The sequence below is a fragment of the Toxotes jaculatrix genome, chromosome 21 (assembly GCF_017976425.1).
Source record: "Toxotes jaculatrix isolate fToxJac2 chromosome 21, fToxJac2.pri, whole genome shotgun sequence".
In the NCBI taxonomy this organism is placed as follows: domain Eukaryota; kingdom Metazoa; phylum Chordata; class Actinopteri; family Toxotidae; genus Toxotes; species Toxotes jaculatrix.
The window spans coordinates 11,333,497-11,354,760 of NC_054414.1; the positions used below are offsets into that span (position 1 = coordinate 11,333,497).

The 21,264-nt window shown below is 39.2% G+C and overlaps 1 protein-coding gene across 2 annotated transcripts in view; it reads left to right on the top strand.

Annotated features, from left to right (window-relative positions):
* The window catches only part of LOC121201250 (protocadherin-15-like), a 122,491-nt gene that overhangs the window by 8,789 nt on the left and 92,438 nt on the right, over nucleotides 1-21,264 (top strand). For both annotated transcript variants that reach the window (XM_041067000.1, XM_041066999.1), the window contains exons 2-8: nucleotides 2,036-2,050; nucleotides 2,659-2,724; nucleotides 8,940-9,100; nucleotides 9,692-9,847; nucleotides 12,594-12,713; nucleotides 12,868-12,978; nucleotides 15,289-15,459. In XM_041067000.1, the coding sequence (XP_040922934.1) occupies nucleotides 2,036-2,050; nucleotides 2,659-2,724; nucleotides 8,940-9,100; nucleotides 9,692-9,847; nucleotides 12,594-12,713; nucleotides 12,868-12,978; nucleotides 15,289-15,459 (800 nt within the window). The remainder of the gene's footprint in view (nucleotides 1-2,035; nucleotides 2,051-2,658; nucleotides 2,725-8,939; nucleotides 9,101-9,691; nucleotides 9,848-12,593; nucleotides 12,714-12,867; nucleotides 12,979-15,288; nucleotides 15,460-21,264) is intronic.

The window sequence follows — 21,264 nt, forward strand, 5'->3', positions numbered from 1 at the left end:
AAGCCCTAAAGGAAGTGGCTGGCTATTTTCATATGCAACTAATTTGTGTGGAGCCCCTAAAGGGTCAAGGTGGGATTTTTTTTTTTTTTTTTTACAGGACCACTTTTGTGTTCCCTTGCAATAATTTTGCATGTTCCATAGGAACAGTTAGTGTGTTGGCCTAGTCCAGTCACAACAAACTGTCAGTTTAGGAAAATGCTCTGCAGATGCTACAGAGAGCAGACACTTTACATGATGCATTTGTTGCTCTTTAGTCTTTTCAAAAGGCTGAGCTCCAACAGGATATAGCCACAGACTGTGAGCACAGCTGCTGCTCTGTCTGGCTGTGGTGCTTGAAGCCTTCTCACTACACAGCTAAGTTAACCAGCTCTGCTAATTATCTATCTCGCTGCAATGACACAGACCCGCACCTGAGCCAGCCACCACTGAGGGTTCACCCACTCCTGCTGTGGTGACAACCAGCAGTGATCTACCACAGAATCCATAATACTATATCATAATACAGGTCAGCCTTTTCTCTACGGATCAGAGGGAATGCAAAATGTGCTGCTAGGTAACGCAAAATATTGCCAGGGTACGCAAAACTTAATGTGAGGGACAACAAAATTTATTGCACGGGAACCCAAAAATATGGTGAGGGGCCATAAAACTTAATGCGACGGGACACAAAATTTACTGCCAGGGAATGCAAAGGAATTTCAGACGAACAAACCAGCATTAGTGAATATGTTTTGTAGAGAAAATAATGCTGACTGGAATTTTTCAACACAACGGGGAAACGTGCATTGAATGTATATACAGGATATGGATCTGCAGGATGTTCACTGTCAACATAAATTGTTTTCCCTAAAATATCAGATCCTGGCCCATAAAGCATGATTAGCATTTTTTCAGTTATGTTCTGACAAATCAAATAATTTGTTTGGAGGGGGAGATTATTGTGTTGGGACTCATCCTTGTTAAATATTGCAACCCTGGCTATAAAGCAATACGCTTTATAGCCAGTTTGATGTTTTGGGAAATGTGCTTTTTTGTAATCTTTCTGAGAGTTAGATGAGCAGATCAACAGCAATCCGATGACTGTGCATTAAGTATGGAGCTTAGCTGGAAGCCCCCATTTACACTAGCCAGCATTTATTCATCTAACAAGATGTGGGACGCAGAAGACAAACCCTAGTCTTTAGTGTCGAAGTCCTGTGCAGCGTATATTCAGCTGCCACCTGCTCACTTTTACTTTGGTCTGAGGGGTCAGTTTTAAATCAGCACACCTATTCTTTGCCTCCTTGCTACTATGACAGATTGAAAAACCAGTCATTTTCAGCACTGAGATAAGCTAATTCTGAGCCCTAGGACAGTTTCATCTATATTTGGGAACATTCAATAGCGTCTCCACTTGCAAGGAAACAAGAAACAATACCAAGGAATCCTGAGATAATCTATGATGTCACACAGCAGTAAAGCTTAATCGTGAAGGGGAAGAGAGAGAGTGTAGGAGAGGGAAAGTGAGTGTGATCATTGTTCCATGAAGTCTATTTTCTAGGTGAGCAGATATCCGTCTTCTAGACTTCCTGTGGGATTTTTCCCAACCCTCCTCCAGAGCTGTACAATGATGTTGCCCCGTGTGGTGAATGTGGGTGTTCTTGTATTTATATATCCTGGCAAGGACAGAGGGATGAAGGAGAGTCCTTAAATGTGGCTGCTGTTTTCCATGCTGAATGGGACCATTTTAAGCCTCCAGCTTGGGAAAAAGCTTACAGAGATAAACACATCAACATCTGTGTATTGTACATGCAAACACACACACACACATCACAGCACATTTCTTATTTGCTTGGACTTTGTCTGCGCCCGTCTTTTTCAAAACTTCAAACCTACTTAATTTAATGTCTAATTCCCTCTTTTTTTCTATGAAGGTTGATTCTTGTCTTTGATTAATTTTTCCTCTGCTTTTTCCTTCCTCCTTTCCTCCCTTGGCTACTACCTTCCTTCTCCTCTTCCTTCCTTCCTGGTGGGACGTGGCTGTTGCTTTCGACAGACTGGCAATATGAGGGTAAGAACTAGCTCCTCTCTCTTCCTCTGTTCAGTCACTGTGTGTTCAGTCACTGTGTTAGTTTATTAACCCCTGCTAACCACAGAGATGGTTGTAAGTGGTTATGTCTGTTGTTACTGATTAAAATATAGATCTAACAAGCTTATCTTTTATTTATCGGTCTCTGTCTATAAGAAGAGTCTGTTTCCTGTCCATCATCATTTTCTTTTTTTTTATTTTCCTTTTGCTAACCCCTTATACCTTCAGGCTCACTCCTTCCAGTTCTTTGTTGGTGCTTCTTTTAACCACTCTACCTCTGATACACATACACACACACACATATATATATATATAGCACCATGCTGTGCAGAGTTCAATTCCATTTCAAAAAGTGAAACTCTTACAGAGTGATTGCAGCAGCCATTTATTTTGAAAGGAGAAAAGAACTAAAAGCCGTCTAAAAACGATTTCGCTCTGAATACAAATATTCATCAAGTGAAATCATCCATACGCTTCACAATTAAGTTTTACATTTCGAGCTTTTTTAAAATGGACATAAAGAAGTGAAGCCTCCCAGTGCATCAGTTCTCAGTGCTAACTGTATATGTTTTTCTTCTTCACCCTCCCAGAATGTAAACTGTCTCGGTCGGGTCCGCCTGCCACCATCGTTGCCATAGACGAAGAGAGCCCCAACGGTAAAGTATTTATCTGGTTTACTTCTTATTTCATACTTCAGTCTAAATGGGGTTAGGGGTTTCTGTTACCTCAGATGTGATGAATGACGAATTTAAACAAACACTGTTAGCTGCTGATTGGCATGACCAGTACCCTACACACATTCATACTCATTGTGACTGTGCCAGCTGTGTCATAGTAGTAATCTTAAACTCTCTGTTGGAGGGGATAAGATATTAGATCATTCAGTTTGTCACTGTGTATGAGCATAAACAACAAAAAAGATCTCCGCAGTCTCTTCATCTTTAAATGAGTGCATGCTTGTGTTACAGAATTTTACTGCTCATAAGACAGCTTGCTTAAAGGAATAATAAATGACATTTTGGAAAATGTGCTTATTCACTGTCTTGCTGAGAGCTGGATCTTAAGACTGATACCATTCTTCATGTAAGTGTGAAGCTACAGCTTAGCTTAGCATAAAGACCAGAAACAGCTAGCCTGGCTCTGTCCAAGACAACAATACCCACCAACCATCACCGTCAAAGCTCACTACATGCTTACCTCATGTGTTCTCTTCTCTTCTCTCCTCCTCTCTTCTCTCCTCTCCTCTCCTCTTCTCTTCCCACCTTGAACCCCCTGACTATAAACAAAAATAAGGCTGCCAGAGTTTTCAGACACCTCTTATCTGAACTCCAAAGGAAATATCCTCAGTGTGTTTAGTTAGCTCAAACTGTATAAGCTAATTAGTGGCTCCTGGTTTGATGGCTGTGCCACTTAGACTGTTCAGAGGAACATAACCAAGCACACAGTCCCAGAGTCTGCCCAGAGGTGTGTTTTGTAGTGCAGGCTTGTGTGTATATATGAGCATCATTTTTGTGAAGTTCAGAAAATGTAGACCTGTATCATGTTTTATTAATTTGTTGTATTTACTGCTGACTGTTGTCTGTGAGCCAAATTAACCCTCATAGACACTGAAGTTTTACCCTACTCAACTCGGAAAATTCACACAGACAAGTTGGCCTGTGTGTTTAAATCACACTCTTATCTTCAGCCTATAGATTACTGTACAGAAACGGTGACCTGTCATAATGTTTGCCATGTCTGCTTTTCAACAAGGTTTTAAATTGTGAGACGCGATCACAGTAATCCTGACTGACATAAAAAGAGATTAGCATAGCAGCCCCAGACAGAGAGGAGAGCAGCACCTTCCATCTACTCAGCTGACATGTCTGGATCAGTTGGTGATGGCTTAATCCATTCTATTAAGCTACCCCCCCCCCCCTTATTTCTCCTGTTTTACATTTTTAATGTGTTCTGCTGGGTATGCATATGAGACTGGTACTGGTAATTATATGTAGGACTTTGTTTTGCATTTCCCACTTGCCACCCATGTTAGCCGTCCATGACAATAACAGCAAGATTTATTTTTGATTTACAGTACTTCCAATATGATCTGACTGGATCACGGAAACCTCAGGGGTGATTATGTACTTTCTTCATGCAGATTATTTTTTTTTTAATCTTTCAGCTTGTTTGTTTCAATTAAATCACACTCTCTGAAGCAGGTTAAGATGTTTTTAGCTCAGTTAACACTGACGTCTGTAAAATAAAAACATATTATTAAGACAGTTTGTCATATCATACTTTCCACATTAATGGTATTATGATAAATAGCTGTAATATTAATACACTTTTTCATTCTAAAAATGAGATTTTGAAAAGTAAGGGAGGCATGCCCTTCCCCCTCACCCTCCCCCACTGGAAATAGATTCTTGTACTGACACATTGCTGTTCTGCTGCAAAGTAGTTAAGTTCAAGATATCACAATAGGAGTTTAGTCTTGCAGATTGGCCAAAAGAGCTATAATTTATTCTTTTGTCTGATTTTGTATTTGTCGCAATAATTTTTGTTCATAAAAAGATAGATTTGGTCGTAATATTGTATTATCTATTTAATGGAGGGTTGTGTTATCAAATGATATTACAGTAAAACCTGGGGCAGCTACAATGTGTGTGCACGTGGCCTCAACATGACAAATGGTAACTGCTTTTAATGTGGTGGCTGAACAGTATATGCGTGCATATACATGAGTATGCTTATTTCTTCATCTTATTGTTTAACAACAATGTGTGTGCCTCATGATTCATCCAATTGTGTATACATACTGTATGTACAGATGTGTGTGTTTGTGCCTGTTTGAGCTCTAATCTTCCTAACAGGGTTTCTGAAGAATAATTTAGTATTGGAATGGTTTGTATGCATAATGCCATGTATTGCTCTGTGGCTGTGAAATAGTGTTACGGATTTAATAGAGAATCTAGCTTTAGGGTGATTATCTTGGGTCGGTGTTAGCAAAAGGGAGAGAGACTCGAGGAATGAAAGGAGGGGGAGGAAGAGCGAGTTACAAGATACAAGTTAGCGATTTTTTAGCCCAGGGAAATGTCATAAAAGAAGATAATGTTGAAATTAGGAGTATGATGTTAATAATATCTAGTAAAAGGGTGATTAGAATGAGTGGATATGTGTGGGAATAGGAGTGGGACAGACAGACATAGAGGTACACACACACACATATGCACAGAACAATACACACATTTAGCCAAGAGATACCAGTATCCCCAACAATATATTTACACATAATAACATACATGATAATATTCCCCTGATGCATTAAATATATCATTTAGCAGATAAAGCAAACTATATCAGCATACAAAAATGCATGTAGTACATTATTATTCTACTTCTGTAAGTATACTCCTATATTTCATACAATACATGTGAAGTGGAAGAAAAGTATAGTAGGTAAAAGTTTAACCAAGGGTCCATTACAGCTGCTTAACTAACTACAGTCCCTATCAGATTTAAGGTCATCACTGAAATAGATTGTAAAACAGATGCATCGCTGTCATCATCATATCCTGATGAAAAACGCACACAAACAGAACACTTTTCAGATTATGTGAAAAACATGACAGCTCTTGGTCTGTCCAAAAAAAAAAAGAAAAAAGCCAATGGAAATCCTTGACCTGCAGTAGCCTAACTTCTCTCATGCCAAATGTCAAAATGTCATTAAAATATTGGGGGTTTTTTCTAAAATATTTAAAGCTTTCAGTGAAATTTGAATAGACTGCTTGAAGTCTTAACCCTCAAATCACCAAAGTGTACTTACTGTTATCAACTGTTCTGGCAATAAGCATTACCAAAAAAAAAAAAAAGTAAAATCCACAAGCCTCTGGTTCATGAAAATAATTTAACTTTAATTTGTTTCCATGAAATTCTCATGATCCTGAACAGAATGCCGGCAACGGACCAACTCAGGACCACTGAAGGCTGGTGTCTGCATACAGGGTGCAGCTGATTTTTCCTAGCTGAGAGAAATTGCACTTTTACAATTTGAAGGATTTAGTTCAGTTTTAAATTTCAAATTGTGTTTTTAAACTTACAATGCATTGAATTAATGGACTGAAATTTTGTTGATTAATAATCATAACTTTTCTCAGAATTTTCATCCAGATAGTGGAAGTTGAGAAAACTCAGCAAAAGTTTTTTCTTCTTCTAAAGCCTGTGTCAAAACCAGTTTCAAACTAATGTTTTAAGACTGAATCACTTCCACATACCTTAATACAGGAGGAAACTGCCAACTATAACTGACCCAAACATCTCTACCTTGACTGTCAGTGTACATGTGTTCAGTTATGGTGGTGTCACTAAACACTTACCTCAGGAAGCAAATTTATCAGAAAAGGAAACGAACATAGTAAAAACATGAGTAAAAACTTTGATTTTTTTTTTTTTTTTTAAATTTTGACGTATCCTGATCAGATAACGTTCATCTGTTTGAAATTGTCCTCCAGGCAAAATAAGCTGTCATTGAATTATCTCATGATAAATGATAGATAAACAATAGATGATAGAGTTTATCTGGGCCCACATTCACTACTTCTGTTGTCCTGTCTGTCTATGGGAATTCGCCTTGAATCCCTCTTTTCTGAAGTAGCAGGTAAATGTGATGATTACTTTTCAGTCCATGGCTCATACCTGGCTGACACCCCAGCAGTGTCACCACATTCAGTTAAGCTAATGTCCTGTAAAAATTCTATTCATGCATCGCCACAATGCACATTTTCTCCTAATATTCTCTTTATTCTTTATTTCTATAACCCTCTCATTCAACCCAGACTTTCTCGCTTTACTTTCCTCGGCTATCTTTCTCATTTTTCTTGCGGTCTAATTGCCCTTTGTGCCGCTTTTTCTCAGACAATCTCTTGGTGTTGCTGCACACACACTCACGGCTTCATGCGGTTCTGCCTGTGTGCTTTAACACATGGGTCAATTTAATCAGGTGCTGCTGAGTGCAGTATTCAGTCACACATCCTATAAAGTGAGGTCACTGTGAAAAGAGCCCATTTATATTAGATGGTCTATGGAATTAAATTAGATACAGATCAGTTACACAAGGTGTAGGCACTCTGTCTCTTTCTTCTTTGCCTGTACTTGTGTTTCTTTACTCATTTTGAAAGACAGCGGTACAAAAACCAGAGGAGAAAGATAGCCAGAGGATGGCAAGGAATGAATTTCCCCTAATGAATTCCATTTTCTATCCCATTTTTCATATAAAGAAACCAATTTCATTAAAATTCCCCGTTTATTTAAGATCGGCGAATCACAGCAAGACATTTGACACGGTTTCCATGGTAGCACAGAAGGCCATGACCCAATTTTATGTCTGGTAGATCAGATATGAGATAGTTCAGTGTGTGGATGTGTGTGGATGTTTACATTGTTGTATGTGTGCAGATGTGCATGTGCACATGGAGGGAAAATATGATTTTTCGAACAGACACATTGGATGCACACACACACGGAAGAAAACACAATCTCACAATCTCACGCACACATACAATAATTTTTTTTTGATTCATAATGTAGTGTGCAGGGCCTGGTAATGGGTCTCTCTCTATGATTTGGAGTTGTACAGAATCAAGCAGTTAAACTTTTTGCTTCTCTACTGTTTTTTTGTTTGTGTGTTTGTTTTTATTCCTTGCATATTTTTTGCACCTCATCTGCTATAATATTGTCCAGTACACTTAAAAAGGATCCCTGACAGGTAATGGCTGTGTATTTCCATCTTGACAACCATACACTGGTTTGTGAAACTGATCCCACATATGAAGGAGCATGTGAAGTTCAGTAAGTTTGAATAAAAATACTTGAAACTAACACCAAAAGTTGCACTTGAAATCTGTAAAATCCATCAGTAGATTTAATCACATCTTTGACTCCTGTGGGGTTTTAATATTGAGATCCAAATGCTAATGGTTTAAAAACTCAGTGAAGTTTGGCAGCAGCCATAAGTTCTCATTGAAACTGTCAATCAACAGTAAAGTCAGGATGTTTTTTTGAAACCTACATGTTTATCTGATTCTCCAGCTGCCTTTCCTTTCTTCTTCTGAAACTTCTTTGACCCCTTGCCCTTCTCTGATTCAACTCCTCTTGGCTTTGTATTGATTCAGAGATAATATGCATCGCTTGAGAACATACAGCTGACAGTTTCCATTCAAATCATGTCTTATCTCCCTGTTTGTATTTCTGATGCTCTCTCTCTTTTTTCTGTCTTTCAATATTCCTCCCATTCCCTCGCTTCACCGGCCACAGTTGACTGTGTTAAATGAATCAGGTTGATTCCATCTGTACCGTCTGTCTTATTAAAATGTTTACTTTTATTTAGTGAGTTTCTTTTTTTTTTTGGTAAAACTCATAAAACTCATGCAAGATGAAAACATTAAAGTCATTATAACATTTAATGTATACCTGCACACCAGCTTTCTCTCTATCTCTCGTTGATTTTATTTTGTATTCCAGTTGGTCTTAATCCAGGTATTGTTATAGAGAAGGCAAACAGAGTAGGCCCCCCATATCTGGTCTGTCTTGTGTAATATAATTTGACTGAAATCCACATGCTTTTTCCTCTGTCTCTATCTCTTAGTTTAGTGTTCTTCTCCGTCTAAATGTCCTTGACCCTTGGCTACGACCTACATGTAATTTCCAAGTATATTCTTAATGAACACAAAGAACTCTTTGAACTGTCCCTTTTTCTTTTACTAATAAAGTTAGATCAAGGACCCAACCATTTATCTTTTATTTGAATCAAACTCTATTTCCAGGAACTCTGGACTTTCTGTCCTTCTCTCTAACTGCTGGGTCAATACAGGTGTTTTTATTGTGTTCGCAGGAACGTTGTTGGTGGAGAACATGCAGATAAATGGCGTGGCAGAGGGTCCGGATCGTACCATCTCTCTTTCTCTAAGGGATAACCACGACTACTGGGTGATTCTCGACCCTTCCAAACAAGCCCTTTACCTCAACAGCACTGGAAGGGTTCTGGATAGAGATGTAAGGAAACTGAACTACTTGATTTCAGTCTATGCTCATGTTTTGCTCATTTTTTTTGTCCTATTCAATTTTTATCTTACAGTACCTTATCGTTAAAACTTTAATTCGTACTTCTTGGTTTGGCTCCTTAGTCTCAGATAGACACTGAAATCTTAATGAATCTGGTGTGTCTCCTGATCAGACGCGAGTGGGACAGGTACTGCTGCTGATTCAAAAATTGAAAGCACGTTTAATGTAATGTTGCTTCAACAGATGAAGACGAGGCTTCCGTGTTTCTTTGGTTCCAGTTTCTCTTTTTCACTTGACTACAGAAGATAAATCTAGTGGAAGCTGTTGTGACAAACTCTGAATGTTTTCGCTCCATCTTCTCTGCATCAGCCTCCTGCTGCTTTGCTCTGTAAAACAATCCAGCAGATGTTTTTCAAAGTCTCATTTGGCACAAAGAGTATAGTACAAGAAGCCGGCAGTCGTCTGTATGATAGTTTTATTTATTTTCTTTTACTTTCTGGTTAATTATTTATTGCTGCTGTACAATTCTGCCTTTAACACTCTAACAATCTCTATCTGTCCCTCTATTTATCTTGTTCCCAGCCCCCCTCATATATTCAGTCCATTGTGGTTCAGGTTCAGTGCACCAACGAGCTGATAGGCACAGTGATTTTACACGAGGTCCGCATCGTTGTTCGAGACCGCAACGACAACGCGCCACATTTCCAGCAGCCAAGATACTACGTCGCCGTCAGTGAGGTAAAACACTCCATACACTCAGTGTCACACATATAAACACACACAATCTTTGTTTCTTACAGAGATGTAGTGAAGTCCAGAAGCAGTCCAGGCCAGCATGAGGACAGCAGATAAGCTGTACTGTACCAAGGTTTTCCCATGCTTCTCCGGGGGCCATGTGTTAGATCCTGCGTCAATGCAGCAATGACCTGCATTCTGAAAATGTAGCTTGGCAGAAGTGGAAACTGGAATGTGTTTTAAATAAAAACCTCCACCAAATAGCATTGTACATGGCATTTTACTGTCAGACTAAAATTAAAGGGCAGCGCAGTAAGCAGGGAAAAAGCAGAGTTTTTGGGCAGCTGTGAAAAGGATCTGTTATTCTGACGCTTCCAGAATAGTCTTTACAATGCCAATCCAGTGTCCTCCACAGTTTGGGGAAGTAGAATTTAAGCAGAAGAGGTTCAAACTTAAACTGGACAAGGGTACATGTACCCCACTGCCAACACAGACCTAGGCAGACCCAGTAGAATATCTCATTATACAGTCTTCCACAGCCTGTCCAACTCAATCTGTCTTCCCAACCTCTCTCTTTCCCTTTCTTGGCCTCTCTTCTGTGTTTGCAGCTTTCCTCCCCCCTCTCCCCCACTTTCATGCCCCCTCACCACTCCCTGCTCTTCATTATGTCACCTTTCTTCAACCTCCCCACCTTTCCTCTGCCATACTCTATATATTTCTCTCCTCCTCCTGCACCCAGCCACCTCTCACAGCGTGCCAGTTTCTCATTACTCCTGCTAAAATAATTCCCTCAGTTCACTTCAACGACCACCATACAATTTAGGAGATCCATCGTAAAAAAGAAATAATTCTAAAAAAAAAAACTTTAAAATACGATTCCTGTGCCATGCTGAGGCAAATGTGGTCAGTTTGGTGGTAGTAATATAAAAAAAAAAGTGAATAAATTTATTCCAGTGTGGGTAATAATTTAAAAGCAGGAGCTGATTTATTCAGATGTGAATGCAGGTCTGCTCATTAGGCAGACAGCTATTGTCTAATTCACTTCTGTTGCCCCCAGAACCCCCACCACCTAATGCAGTAAATTTAATATTGAGAGAGTAACTCAGAAGTTCATCCAGTTTTATCTACACTAAACCTGCTTTTACTTGTCTATAACTAACAATTATTAAGTGCAAGAAAGTGAGGCAGGCATTAAGATGCACAGAGAGGCAATATGGTTATTTATAAGAACATCTAGGACACAATTTATGAGCTCACTGTGAAAGTTTTTGGGTACAAGGTGATCCCTGTGGCTGATTTCATGAGCTGGCACCAGTGCCTGAGTGAGGAGTTGTTTCATTAGAGCTGTATCCAAAAGTGGCAAAGTGACAGCATAAGACGTTCTGAAGACCATTGTTAGATCAGTGGGAGGCAGAGCTAACCCTGTTGAGGGAAATGATGTAACAAATCACTGGTGCGGCAGCTAAATTAAACTTAATCTCAAATGTTTCTTGTGCTGTCTGGAGATTAGACTTCTGTTTTGACACCTAATCACAGATCCCTGGGAACATGGCTGAAAAAAAAGGAAAAAAAAAAAATACAGCACAGCAATTTATGCTTGGCAAAGTTCTTCCTTTCGTTTGCTCTAGAAAGTGTTCAGCTCTCAGACTGAGAGTTTCTCTCAGAAAAACTTAAATCAAACTGAACATCAAACAAACAAAGCCAAACCTACTTGAAATGGCACACAAATAAATTATTATGAACAAAGGCATCTACGGCATTTACAGTGTGTGCTGCATGTACATTTTAGGTTGCTGATTAAACATCATGTACACTAGATATACTATACACGCTGTACAGACTGCTGACTACCTTCCGAAGGATACTATATTTTGGGGGATTTTTGAAAGTGTTTTTTCTACCAGTTTTGCAACAAAAAGCAACAAGCAACTGGCAAACATGAACATTATGAAACGGATTATGTGAATTTGATTGCTCCGTGCATTAAAAAATGCTCCCCAGCAGCTACTTGCAGCTCAGCTCCACTGTTGTCATAACTGCTCATTAATTTAGTTAATTTTATACTGTGAAAAGGGGTTGCTGTAAAAAGCAATGGCTAATCTATTTTGACAGTGACTCATTATTTTATAACCATGAGCGTTTAGGTCCAGTCTGTTTCTATTCACTGAAATCAAAGACCAAAGTAAAGGTGTCAATACTTTCTTTTGTCTTTTAAGTCACAAGCGCTCGGAACATACCATGCACAGTTTGCTGTCACCCAATTTTCCACTTGTATCTAAAACTTTTATTAGATGGGGTAATGGGGTGTAGCAAATATACAAAGTGGTGAGACGGAGAAAGACTGAGGCAAATGCTATAGACAGAATATCGGGCAAACTACGCAGCCTGTGTTTCATTTTATTTCCAGTGCAAATGAAAGTACACAAACAGCTGCATGCTGATCTTCCTTCCCAAGCCCCATTTGAGCACAATAAACATAAAATTGCAAGTCATTTTCTGTTTGTTTTGAAGAGACAGTGGGATACCGAGATCCCTTATGGCCAAACGCTTGTGAAGAGTGTTTTTAATGTGTCCCTCCTTCATCTCTACCACATACCGACAGGAGATGCAAAAAACAAGACCCAACAGAGTAGGATAGGAACTGTTTAATGTCAGTAGTGCAGAGTGTTAAAGTGTTTGACAACATGTAGTGTGAGCTTGTAGACAAAGATACTGAATTTCTCTCTTTCTCCCTCTGTTGTGTTTTCAGCTGACACCAGTGGGAACCACTATCTTCTCTGGTTTTTACGGGAACAATGGGGCAACAGACATCGATGACGGTCCTAACGGACAGATAGAGTATACGATCCAGTACAACCCAAAAGACCCGGTAGGTGATCCATCTGCCTGCCCAACTCTTCCAAGCGTGATGTAGCCAGGTTATAAAAAAAAAAAAAAAAAAAGTGAGAAAAATGGACATTTGACCCTGTAAGTGACTGACTGTGTTTGTGTTCGTAATGTATCTGTGTGTATGTGTGTTTCAGACAGCCAACAGAACCTTTGACATCCCCCTGACGCTGTTTGGCTCTGTCGTACTAAGAGAAAGGCTGAACTATGAAGAGATAACACGGTACCTGGTCATCATACAGGCTAACGTAAGTGTTTTTTGTTTTTCAAATTCCCCCCTGATTGAGTGGGAGCATAGTCTACAGCCTAGAGTGTTATTTTTATGTAAATTTTTATTATTATGGTGGCGTTACTGTTACACAGACAGACTATTTCTGCTCTGTTCAGTCAGCCTTAAGCGCATCCTTAATTATCACTAATGTCTTTGTTAATTTAATTGTTTTCCTCCTTTTATTTTGCAGCACTGTGTATGTTTTATTTATAAAAATCGTCTACAACGTGCAAAATAGACTCATGGAGAATGGTGGTAGAAATTTGAACAACCTAAACTGAGGCATGACAGAAAATTATTTAAGTTGCTGATTGCGCCATTAAGGTTTTTGTTGTGACAAAACCTTTGGTTCTTGATAAAGTATTCTGGCAAATATTAAATGTCTCAAGGCCCATTTACCCTGAAAGCATTATTAAAAGTCAATAGTACACTGAAAGATTAATGTGTTTCTGACTGCTTGAAAGCCTGACATATCACAGTTCATCTCAATACAATATTAAGAGCGTTTGAGTGGCTGTGAATTTTGCTGAATATAAATTCTCAGTACAGATTTAGAGATATATGTAACAAGAACCCCTTTGAATGAGGCTGACCTTTTCACTGATGCACATAAACTTATAACAGTATCAAAATAATTTAAATAACAGACTGATAATATCTTTTATGACTATTTTATATTCTATCATATGCCTTACATTTTACTGTAAGTGCATTTCAATAGTGGTGAAAAGAATACACCAGGAGGTCGACAGTAAGGAGAGCTTTATGTAATGTGTGGTAGAGAAATGCTCAATCCAGGTGTAATTACATAACAGTAAACAAAGAATTCTCTCAAAACTTAATTAAGGTTTCTTGCTCTTTATCTTGTTTGGCCAGTTTTCAAGTTTGTGAGGGAAAAAAACAGTTAATGGCAGAAAACTGCTTCTTCTAAAGAGAGGGAAAGAAGTGCTGATATATCCAACTATGCTGCCTGATGCTGCAGACACCACTGGGATTAATGTGAAGGAGATAAGGATCTAGATGACTTGCACAAACTTGAAATAGCGGATATTATTTTAGAGTGTTTTTAGAGTAAATGGGTGGACATGTCATGGCTGCATTGATTATTCAGTTCCAGCAAGTTAGAGTTTCCTGTAGATTCCCTGATTTGGCTATTTTGTTCTGAGAGCTTTACAAAGTTAAAAAAAAATAGATAAGTAAATAACACAAAACTTGGTCTTAATTGTCTTGAAATAAAAATTGAAAACACAGCACTTATATTGACCATACAGATGAATAGGCCTGTTGAGTGTTTCTTGTGAATCTGCTGAGCAGCTACCTTTATAATTGGACGGCACATACTTCACCAAAAGCAGATCAACAGCTAGCTCTAGACTTTAGATGTATACACAGATGTGTGATTGCACATTAATGCCTTTTCAGACTTAAAAGTTTGTGAACAGCAATGTTTGACTAGGACTCTGTGTTTCCTGTAAAATAGCTGTATTGATATTTAAGAGGGCCTCACTCAAACCCTGCAATTTAAGCTTAAGATCTCCTGAAGGTCTTCCTCTGAATAAAAACTTAACAGTGTGTAAGCGCATCCATTTTTCATTTTGTGTGTATCGGTGTCATATATTTAGGTGTTTTTTCCTGAATAAAATGTGATGGACCACCAGGTGTAGTGTTCGTTCAGATAAAATGACAAGAGTTCACAGAATAGCAACAGATGGGAGTGGGAGCATGTTAATGTTAATTATACTCGATTAGGGTTTGTTTCATCTTCTGTTTGAACAATTTTCAAAAATAACCCATGTCAGTTTTTTTTTTTGTTGTCGTTGGTTTTCCTGAAGAAACACTTAGTGAGGTAAAATCAGTCACAAATTGTTATCAAGGAATTTGTTTAAAATCCATGTAATCTCCTTACTTTACTAGCCTTCATAAAACATTGGTAATGAAGTACATTAGATACACAGATGGAAGCACAGAGTTTCTCTTTATCATGCCCGGACAGTCTGTACGGTTGTGCTGTGCTGAACCAGTTAGAAATGCATTAGAAATCTGTTTAGTTGCTCTTGAGGTATAAACAGACATGAAGGTGGAAAGAGTAGGCACCGGCCTTTGAAGGTATTGAGTGTACCTGGCAGCTTTGTTGATTTTCTGAAAATATTCAGCAGGACTATGTTGTGGTCACTTTATATTCAAGACTTGAAGATGGAGATACCCAAATATCCAAATATGAAAGTGCAAATACAAACATGCCGCATCAACTAAAAATGAAATTAAAGCTCTCTGTCTCTCTCTGTAGGATCGAGCCCCCTACCCTAGTGAACGCCGTACAGCCACGACCACTCTGACTGTGGATGTATTGGATGGTGATGACCTGGGTCCCATGTTTCTACCATGTACGCTTGTTGGAAACACCCGTGACTGTAGTCCCATCACGTATAAGGCTAATGTACTGGAGCTCACAGAGCCAGTAAGTGTGTGTCCTTTATGTAAATATTTACAATACATGTTTTATATTCATATGTATGGTGCACAGGGCATATTCCCATGTGTGAATATGTGCATTGTGTGTGTGTGCGTGCGTGCGTGCGTGCGTGCGTGCGTGCGTGCGTGCGTGTGTGTGTGTGTGCGCCTGTGTACATCTTTTTAGTTTACACTTTTGTTTAGTGCGTTTCTGTGATGTAAGAAAGTTTTGGTAGTGTCAACTGTTTTAAGCTTAAATTAAGGTTAATAGTGAGAGCTTATCTCTTTGGGCTCATCCTCATAATTTTGTATATGTCTGCCTGTTTATAAGTATCCATGTTTGTAATTCCCTGACCATGAAAAACCGGAGCTGCTCCTGCATAGATACTGACTTTAGCAATATTGGACATTATTTGTTAAATAATTTGTCAGCCCTCTTGTCATCCAGTAAAACTTAACAAGGGGAATTCAGCTTTACCTTGGTAACTCTTCAAGGATATCTGCTTTTTAAAACTTCTAAGCTTTCAAACGAGGTAGCATCATTTGAAACAAGAATATTGCTATTTTAATCATAAGTTGTTAGTCACATATCCTATAGGGTTATGTGACTAACACTAAACACTAAAAAAGATGATATATATTTAAGGGTGTGTTGAGAGGGTAAAGAAAAAAGCTACACTGTTGTGTTAGAGATTGTTGTTTTTTTTTTTTTTTTTTTTGTAGATTATTCAAGGTCTGTTCTGGACAAAAAAAAATTCAGACATCATAATGTGAATTTCTTATGTATGAGCAAGAGTGAGTCTGCAACACTGTGGTATGTTTGTATGCTTACACATTTGTATCTTGGGCATTTAGCTGATGCTGTTATCCAGAGCGACTTGCAATACCGCTTTGTAAATGAGACAAAGTTGCTGCAGGCAAAATCCTCAACTCTGACAAGTTAGCAGAGCGTTCATCCCTTACCACACACAGACACGCACGCACACACGCACACACTTCTGGTGGTGACAAGCTAGCAGTGCATTCATGCCTTAATACCCCCCCATCCACCTACAGACACACAAAACAGTGTCAGGCCAGGGGAGCAGTCATGCCTAACTGGACATTGTCTACTTCATCTCTTTGTTTATACGGAGATCTTTGTCACACGTGCACACACATATACACACAGATCTTCGCACGCAAACACTCACTCAATTCCAGAGACACTGAGGGAGCATTTCTCTGCCTTCAACAACTTCCCTCTCTCTTATCTCTCCTGACTCACACATACACTCTTACAGACGTGCACGCTTCCCTCCCAACCAAGAGAGGCACAGCGAGGTACAACAGGCGTAAATCAACTTTACACCTCATGGTTTTGAGAAGGAGCGAGTGTACGCAGACAAGGACAGGGTTTACGATAGAAAGGTAGTTGGGAGGGGGTGATGTGGAGGCGGGAGTGAAACAGTGAGAAAGAGAGCGGTAAAGGCAGACACACAGAAAAGTTATGCTGGGAAAATACTTGAGGGGTTTTAAAATCTGAAGCGATGCATAAAACACGTTGCATCTAAGAAAATTGGTTTTCAGTTGTCAATTTGCTCCCAATACAGAACTGCTGAAGACTCCAGATACTTCACTGATTTCAGTATTTATGACCTTACACCATCACGGCAATAAGAAATGGAGTCATACAGACACACTGTAGCTGCTTGGCATCTCCTTTCTGTAAACTTTGCTTTCACTGGCTATTGATGATCCTCAGTCTATGATCAATATATTAGTAAAATTTGTGCCAATCAGTGATTCTGACCAAGCCTCAATTATGTACTTGCCGTCTAGTCTACTGTGAATCAGGACTGCTCTTTATGGACTAGAGGCAGCCAGAGCTAGTTAGTAAGAGTTCTCTGCTTTAGGAATTCTCCAATTTATTATTATTTGGATGGAAATATATTTAAAAATAAACCTTATGATGTTATCTTGTCTTGGGCTTGAGGCTACAAATTTATGGCACAAACCAGGGGCAGGTGGACTGCAAATGATATGAGCATTAACCAGGCAGAAAGGACCTAACAGAGAAAAGATGTTACATTGCATTATGGGAAATGTAGGATTGAGTGCAGAGTGTACTACAGACTAAAATTCAAGATATCTGAGATAGATACAGATATTAGATATTATTTGTGGTTTTATCTTGATGAGGCCAGGAATAATTGGATCATATGAGGAGAAATTAAATATAAATCACCTCCAGAATAATTTATTAAAGTCTTATGATTAAGGATTTTACAACTCAAAAAACTTATCACAGCAGCAAGAATGGTCTTCTCCATCTACACAATTGCAAGCTATTAGCACAATGTGACAAAATGCACTGTATTTGACGTGTAATGTGCATTTATACATATCTGATTGACCAACACAATGTCAGGTGACCCAGCAAGAACCACATATAGAGAATCAAACGTGGAAACCCAAAAGAAAAAATGTCAAAGTAAAGGCCACACGAACTGTGAAATGCGCCACAAAAACACTAAAGCTTTGTTCTTAAACAATCATATATTTAAACCAAGCTATTTCAGGGCATTTAAATTAATGCATGTTTATGCCAACAGCATGATCTGTCCCATTAGATTTGCCTGAATGCATTCTCATTTATTCAAAGCAGCTGTCTCTCAGGGGCCCTGTTTGACTGATTAAGACTAGACTTTGAAGCCATCCTACATGAGTACCCTGATATGTTCTGCTTGAATGAACCCCAGTATAGTGAACATAGCGTAGGGTTCGTATTTGTTCCCCTGAAACTGTTGTTGTTACGGAGTGAGCCAGAGGACAACGAATAACAAAAAGAGATAGATAGATAGATAGATAAATAGATAGATAGATAGATAGATAGACAGACAGACAGACAGACAGACAGAGAGCTGCTGTTGCTGGGGTAGAAGAAAGAAGGGGTGGCGAGGTGAGGAGAGGAGAGAAAAAGTGAGTCAAGGCGTTTTATTAGTTTGAGTCCTAATCAGACTGATAAGATATGACAACCTCAGAGCCTTAGAGCCAACGTAACCTCTCTCTCTCTCTCTCTCTCTCTCTCTCTCTCTCTCTCTCTCTCTCTCTCTCTCTCTCTCTCTCTCTCTCTCTCACTCACACATACTGGTCATTTATGCCGAGGTGTCGGCTGACAAGCCATGTTCACTCTTTCACTTCAAAAATGTTGCTGCCTCTGAAAAATAGATCATTGAACAGTACAGTAAACAACTCTCCCAAAACCTGACTAATCACTGGGTTTTTCATTATGTCATACTGGCAATTGATTGGCCACAAGTTGCATAACAGTAGACAAAACAACAACAAAAGACAACAGCACTTTATGCTTTTTGTAGCTGCTTTCCACATGTACTACAACTTCACAGCATTGCGGTGCACTGCATTGTGGAAATGGCAATCCGTTATTTTTTTAATGTCATAGGGGAGTGCTGTATCTCCGCTGCACCGCGAACATCATCTTGCCGTGCACTGCTGACACAAAGCCTCACCTGACCACCAGACGCCCTCAGGGGTTTTTCCCTCCTCTATTGATCTCCTGCCTGCTCTCGGGATCAGCCACCTGCCTGCACAGCTGCTGCTCATTTGCTCATTAGTTTCCCAGTACATATAAAAGGCAGTTTCCCTCACACATACACACCCTTGCCAGGTGGTGGTGTTTAGTTGTTGTAGTGTCTGAGTTGCTCATGGCTTCCTGGGACCTGTTGCTGTTGACTTGCCTGCTGATTCTGCAGTGTTTGCAGTGGTTCTGCCAAGCCTTAAAAACTCAAAGAGCAAAGAGCCTTTTGTATTACCTGCTCAGCTTGTTGTGTCTGGTTGGAAGTTCACATTTTGGGCCTGTATCTGGTTTTACCAAAACATAAAGTTGGTAAGTGGATTCACACAGTTTGCTTACTTGGTCTAGTAACCCCAGTTTTTGAAGCCAGCGCCAAGCATTTATCAAATGTGACTAGTTTCTCTTATTTTGTTTGTTTGCTTGTTTGTCTTTGCTGTTGAACTGAGTAGCTTTGGGTTCTGACTGTTGGTTGGACAAAATGAGCCATTTGAATATATAAACTTGGACTCTGGGAAACTGTGCTGGGTCTTTTTTTCCCCCTTTTTTGTTCTTTTCAGACATTTTATAGACAAAGTTATAATAAAAAAATATCTGCAGATGAATTTCTAATGAAAATAATCATTGGTTGCAGCCTTAATTCAAGTAAGCCCCACTAATCAGGCCAACACATTTAATACCAATGGCCCTGACACCATTCAAATTGTCCTTCATGCTGTCTCTTGAAATGAATGAAAATGAAAAACCCACAGAACATTATAATAAAGTAATGCTGCTGCAGATGAAAACCAAAGGTTAAACTGTAAATACTGAAACAATAAAAAGGCTTGATGAAAAAAGTTTGATGAGAATCTGAGGACTCAAGTGCTGTGAATATACTATACTATACTGTGTAGTCAAGAGCCTTGTTTTAAAACCAGACATGGTTCTTGTTCTGTATTTTTGGTACTTTGTGAGAAATACAGATGTGTATTGGTGTGTTAGACCAGTGTTGAACCATTCAACAGGTGCGAATGTGAAGGAGCATTATTTTCGTTTCTTTAGCACTCTAGTGCAAGTAGCGGGTGTGACCCTGGGAGGGATTGAATTATCAGGGCAGGATTGGTGTAGCCTTTTTGAAGAGATTCAAGCTTTGTGTATACCAGTCATTCAGACTGGGTTTTTGCCTTTGCCTCTGCCTTTATGTTACTGTGTCATTTATCCATGTGAAGTGACTTTCCAAGCAATTATTTTCATTGTAGTAATAGTTTCACTGTGATCTGGCTGTCTTTCTCTGATTCCCCCTTTCTTCTGTGCAGCATTTACATCTCTCTCTGCTCCCTGTTTACCCAGACCCCCTGGCAGATTCATCTCCCCTTCCATATATTTGCACCCTCTTTTACTCTACTTCATTACTCACCATAACTTCTTCTCTGCTTGTGTCTCCCTCCTCTCCTCTCTGTGTGGAAGGCAACAGGAGATATAGCTCTGTGATGGCTAGTAGATTTTAAGTGCTGCATGACAGGTGCAGCAGTAAAATATTGTATCGTATCAGGTGTATGCGTGTATAGAATTGTCTCTAAGGTGCACGTGTGTGTAGGTGTGTGCTCATTTGGGAATACGTGCAATTTTGTTGGTGTGCTTAGCTTGACATTTTACGGCTTTACTGACAGTAGATTGTATCCTATAGATGTGTTATGTTTCTCCCATTGGGGGTCTTCATATTACACGCCTCAGCATATTGCACTATTATACATTAAGTCAACATTATACCTCAGCCACACTCGCATACAGATACGGATCCACACAGAGTTAAGCAGTGTGTATGTGTGTGTATATGCAGATAAACAGGTGCAGTGTATATTGTTCTAATTGTTATTGTGTGTTGTGATTTATATTTTACAATATGTGATTGTGTATTTCTGCTTCTTTCATGCTGTGTGTGTGCTGCACATACAGAGATTTATATGTGTGGGTGTGCATGTATGTATGATTTAAAGTAGACCAAAGAGTGTTTTTGCCAACAATTGATTTTCTTATTCTTCTGTTTAACTCTCACTTGCTTTGCTGGCGTGCTCAGAGCTTGTTGTTAGATGAATACAGTGAATGTGGACCATAATAGTATCCTTTTTATATTCCTATGAATTCTCTTAGCTGTTGTCTTCAGTAGTAGCTGTTTTGTTTGTTTGTTTTTTCTTACAAATGCTCCCTGTAAACTAAGCTGTGGACTCATGATGCAAAGTCAGGCTGACACTTTTT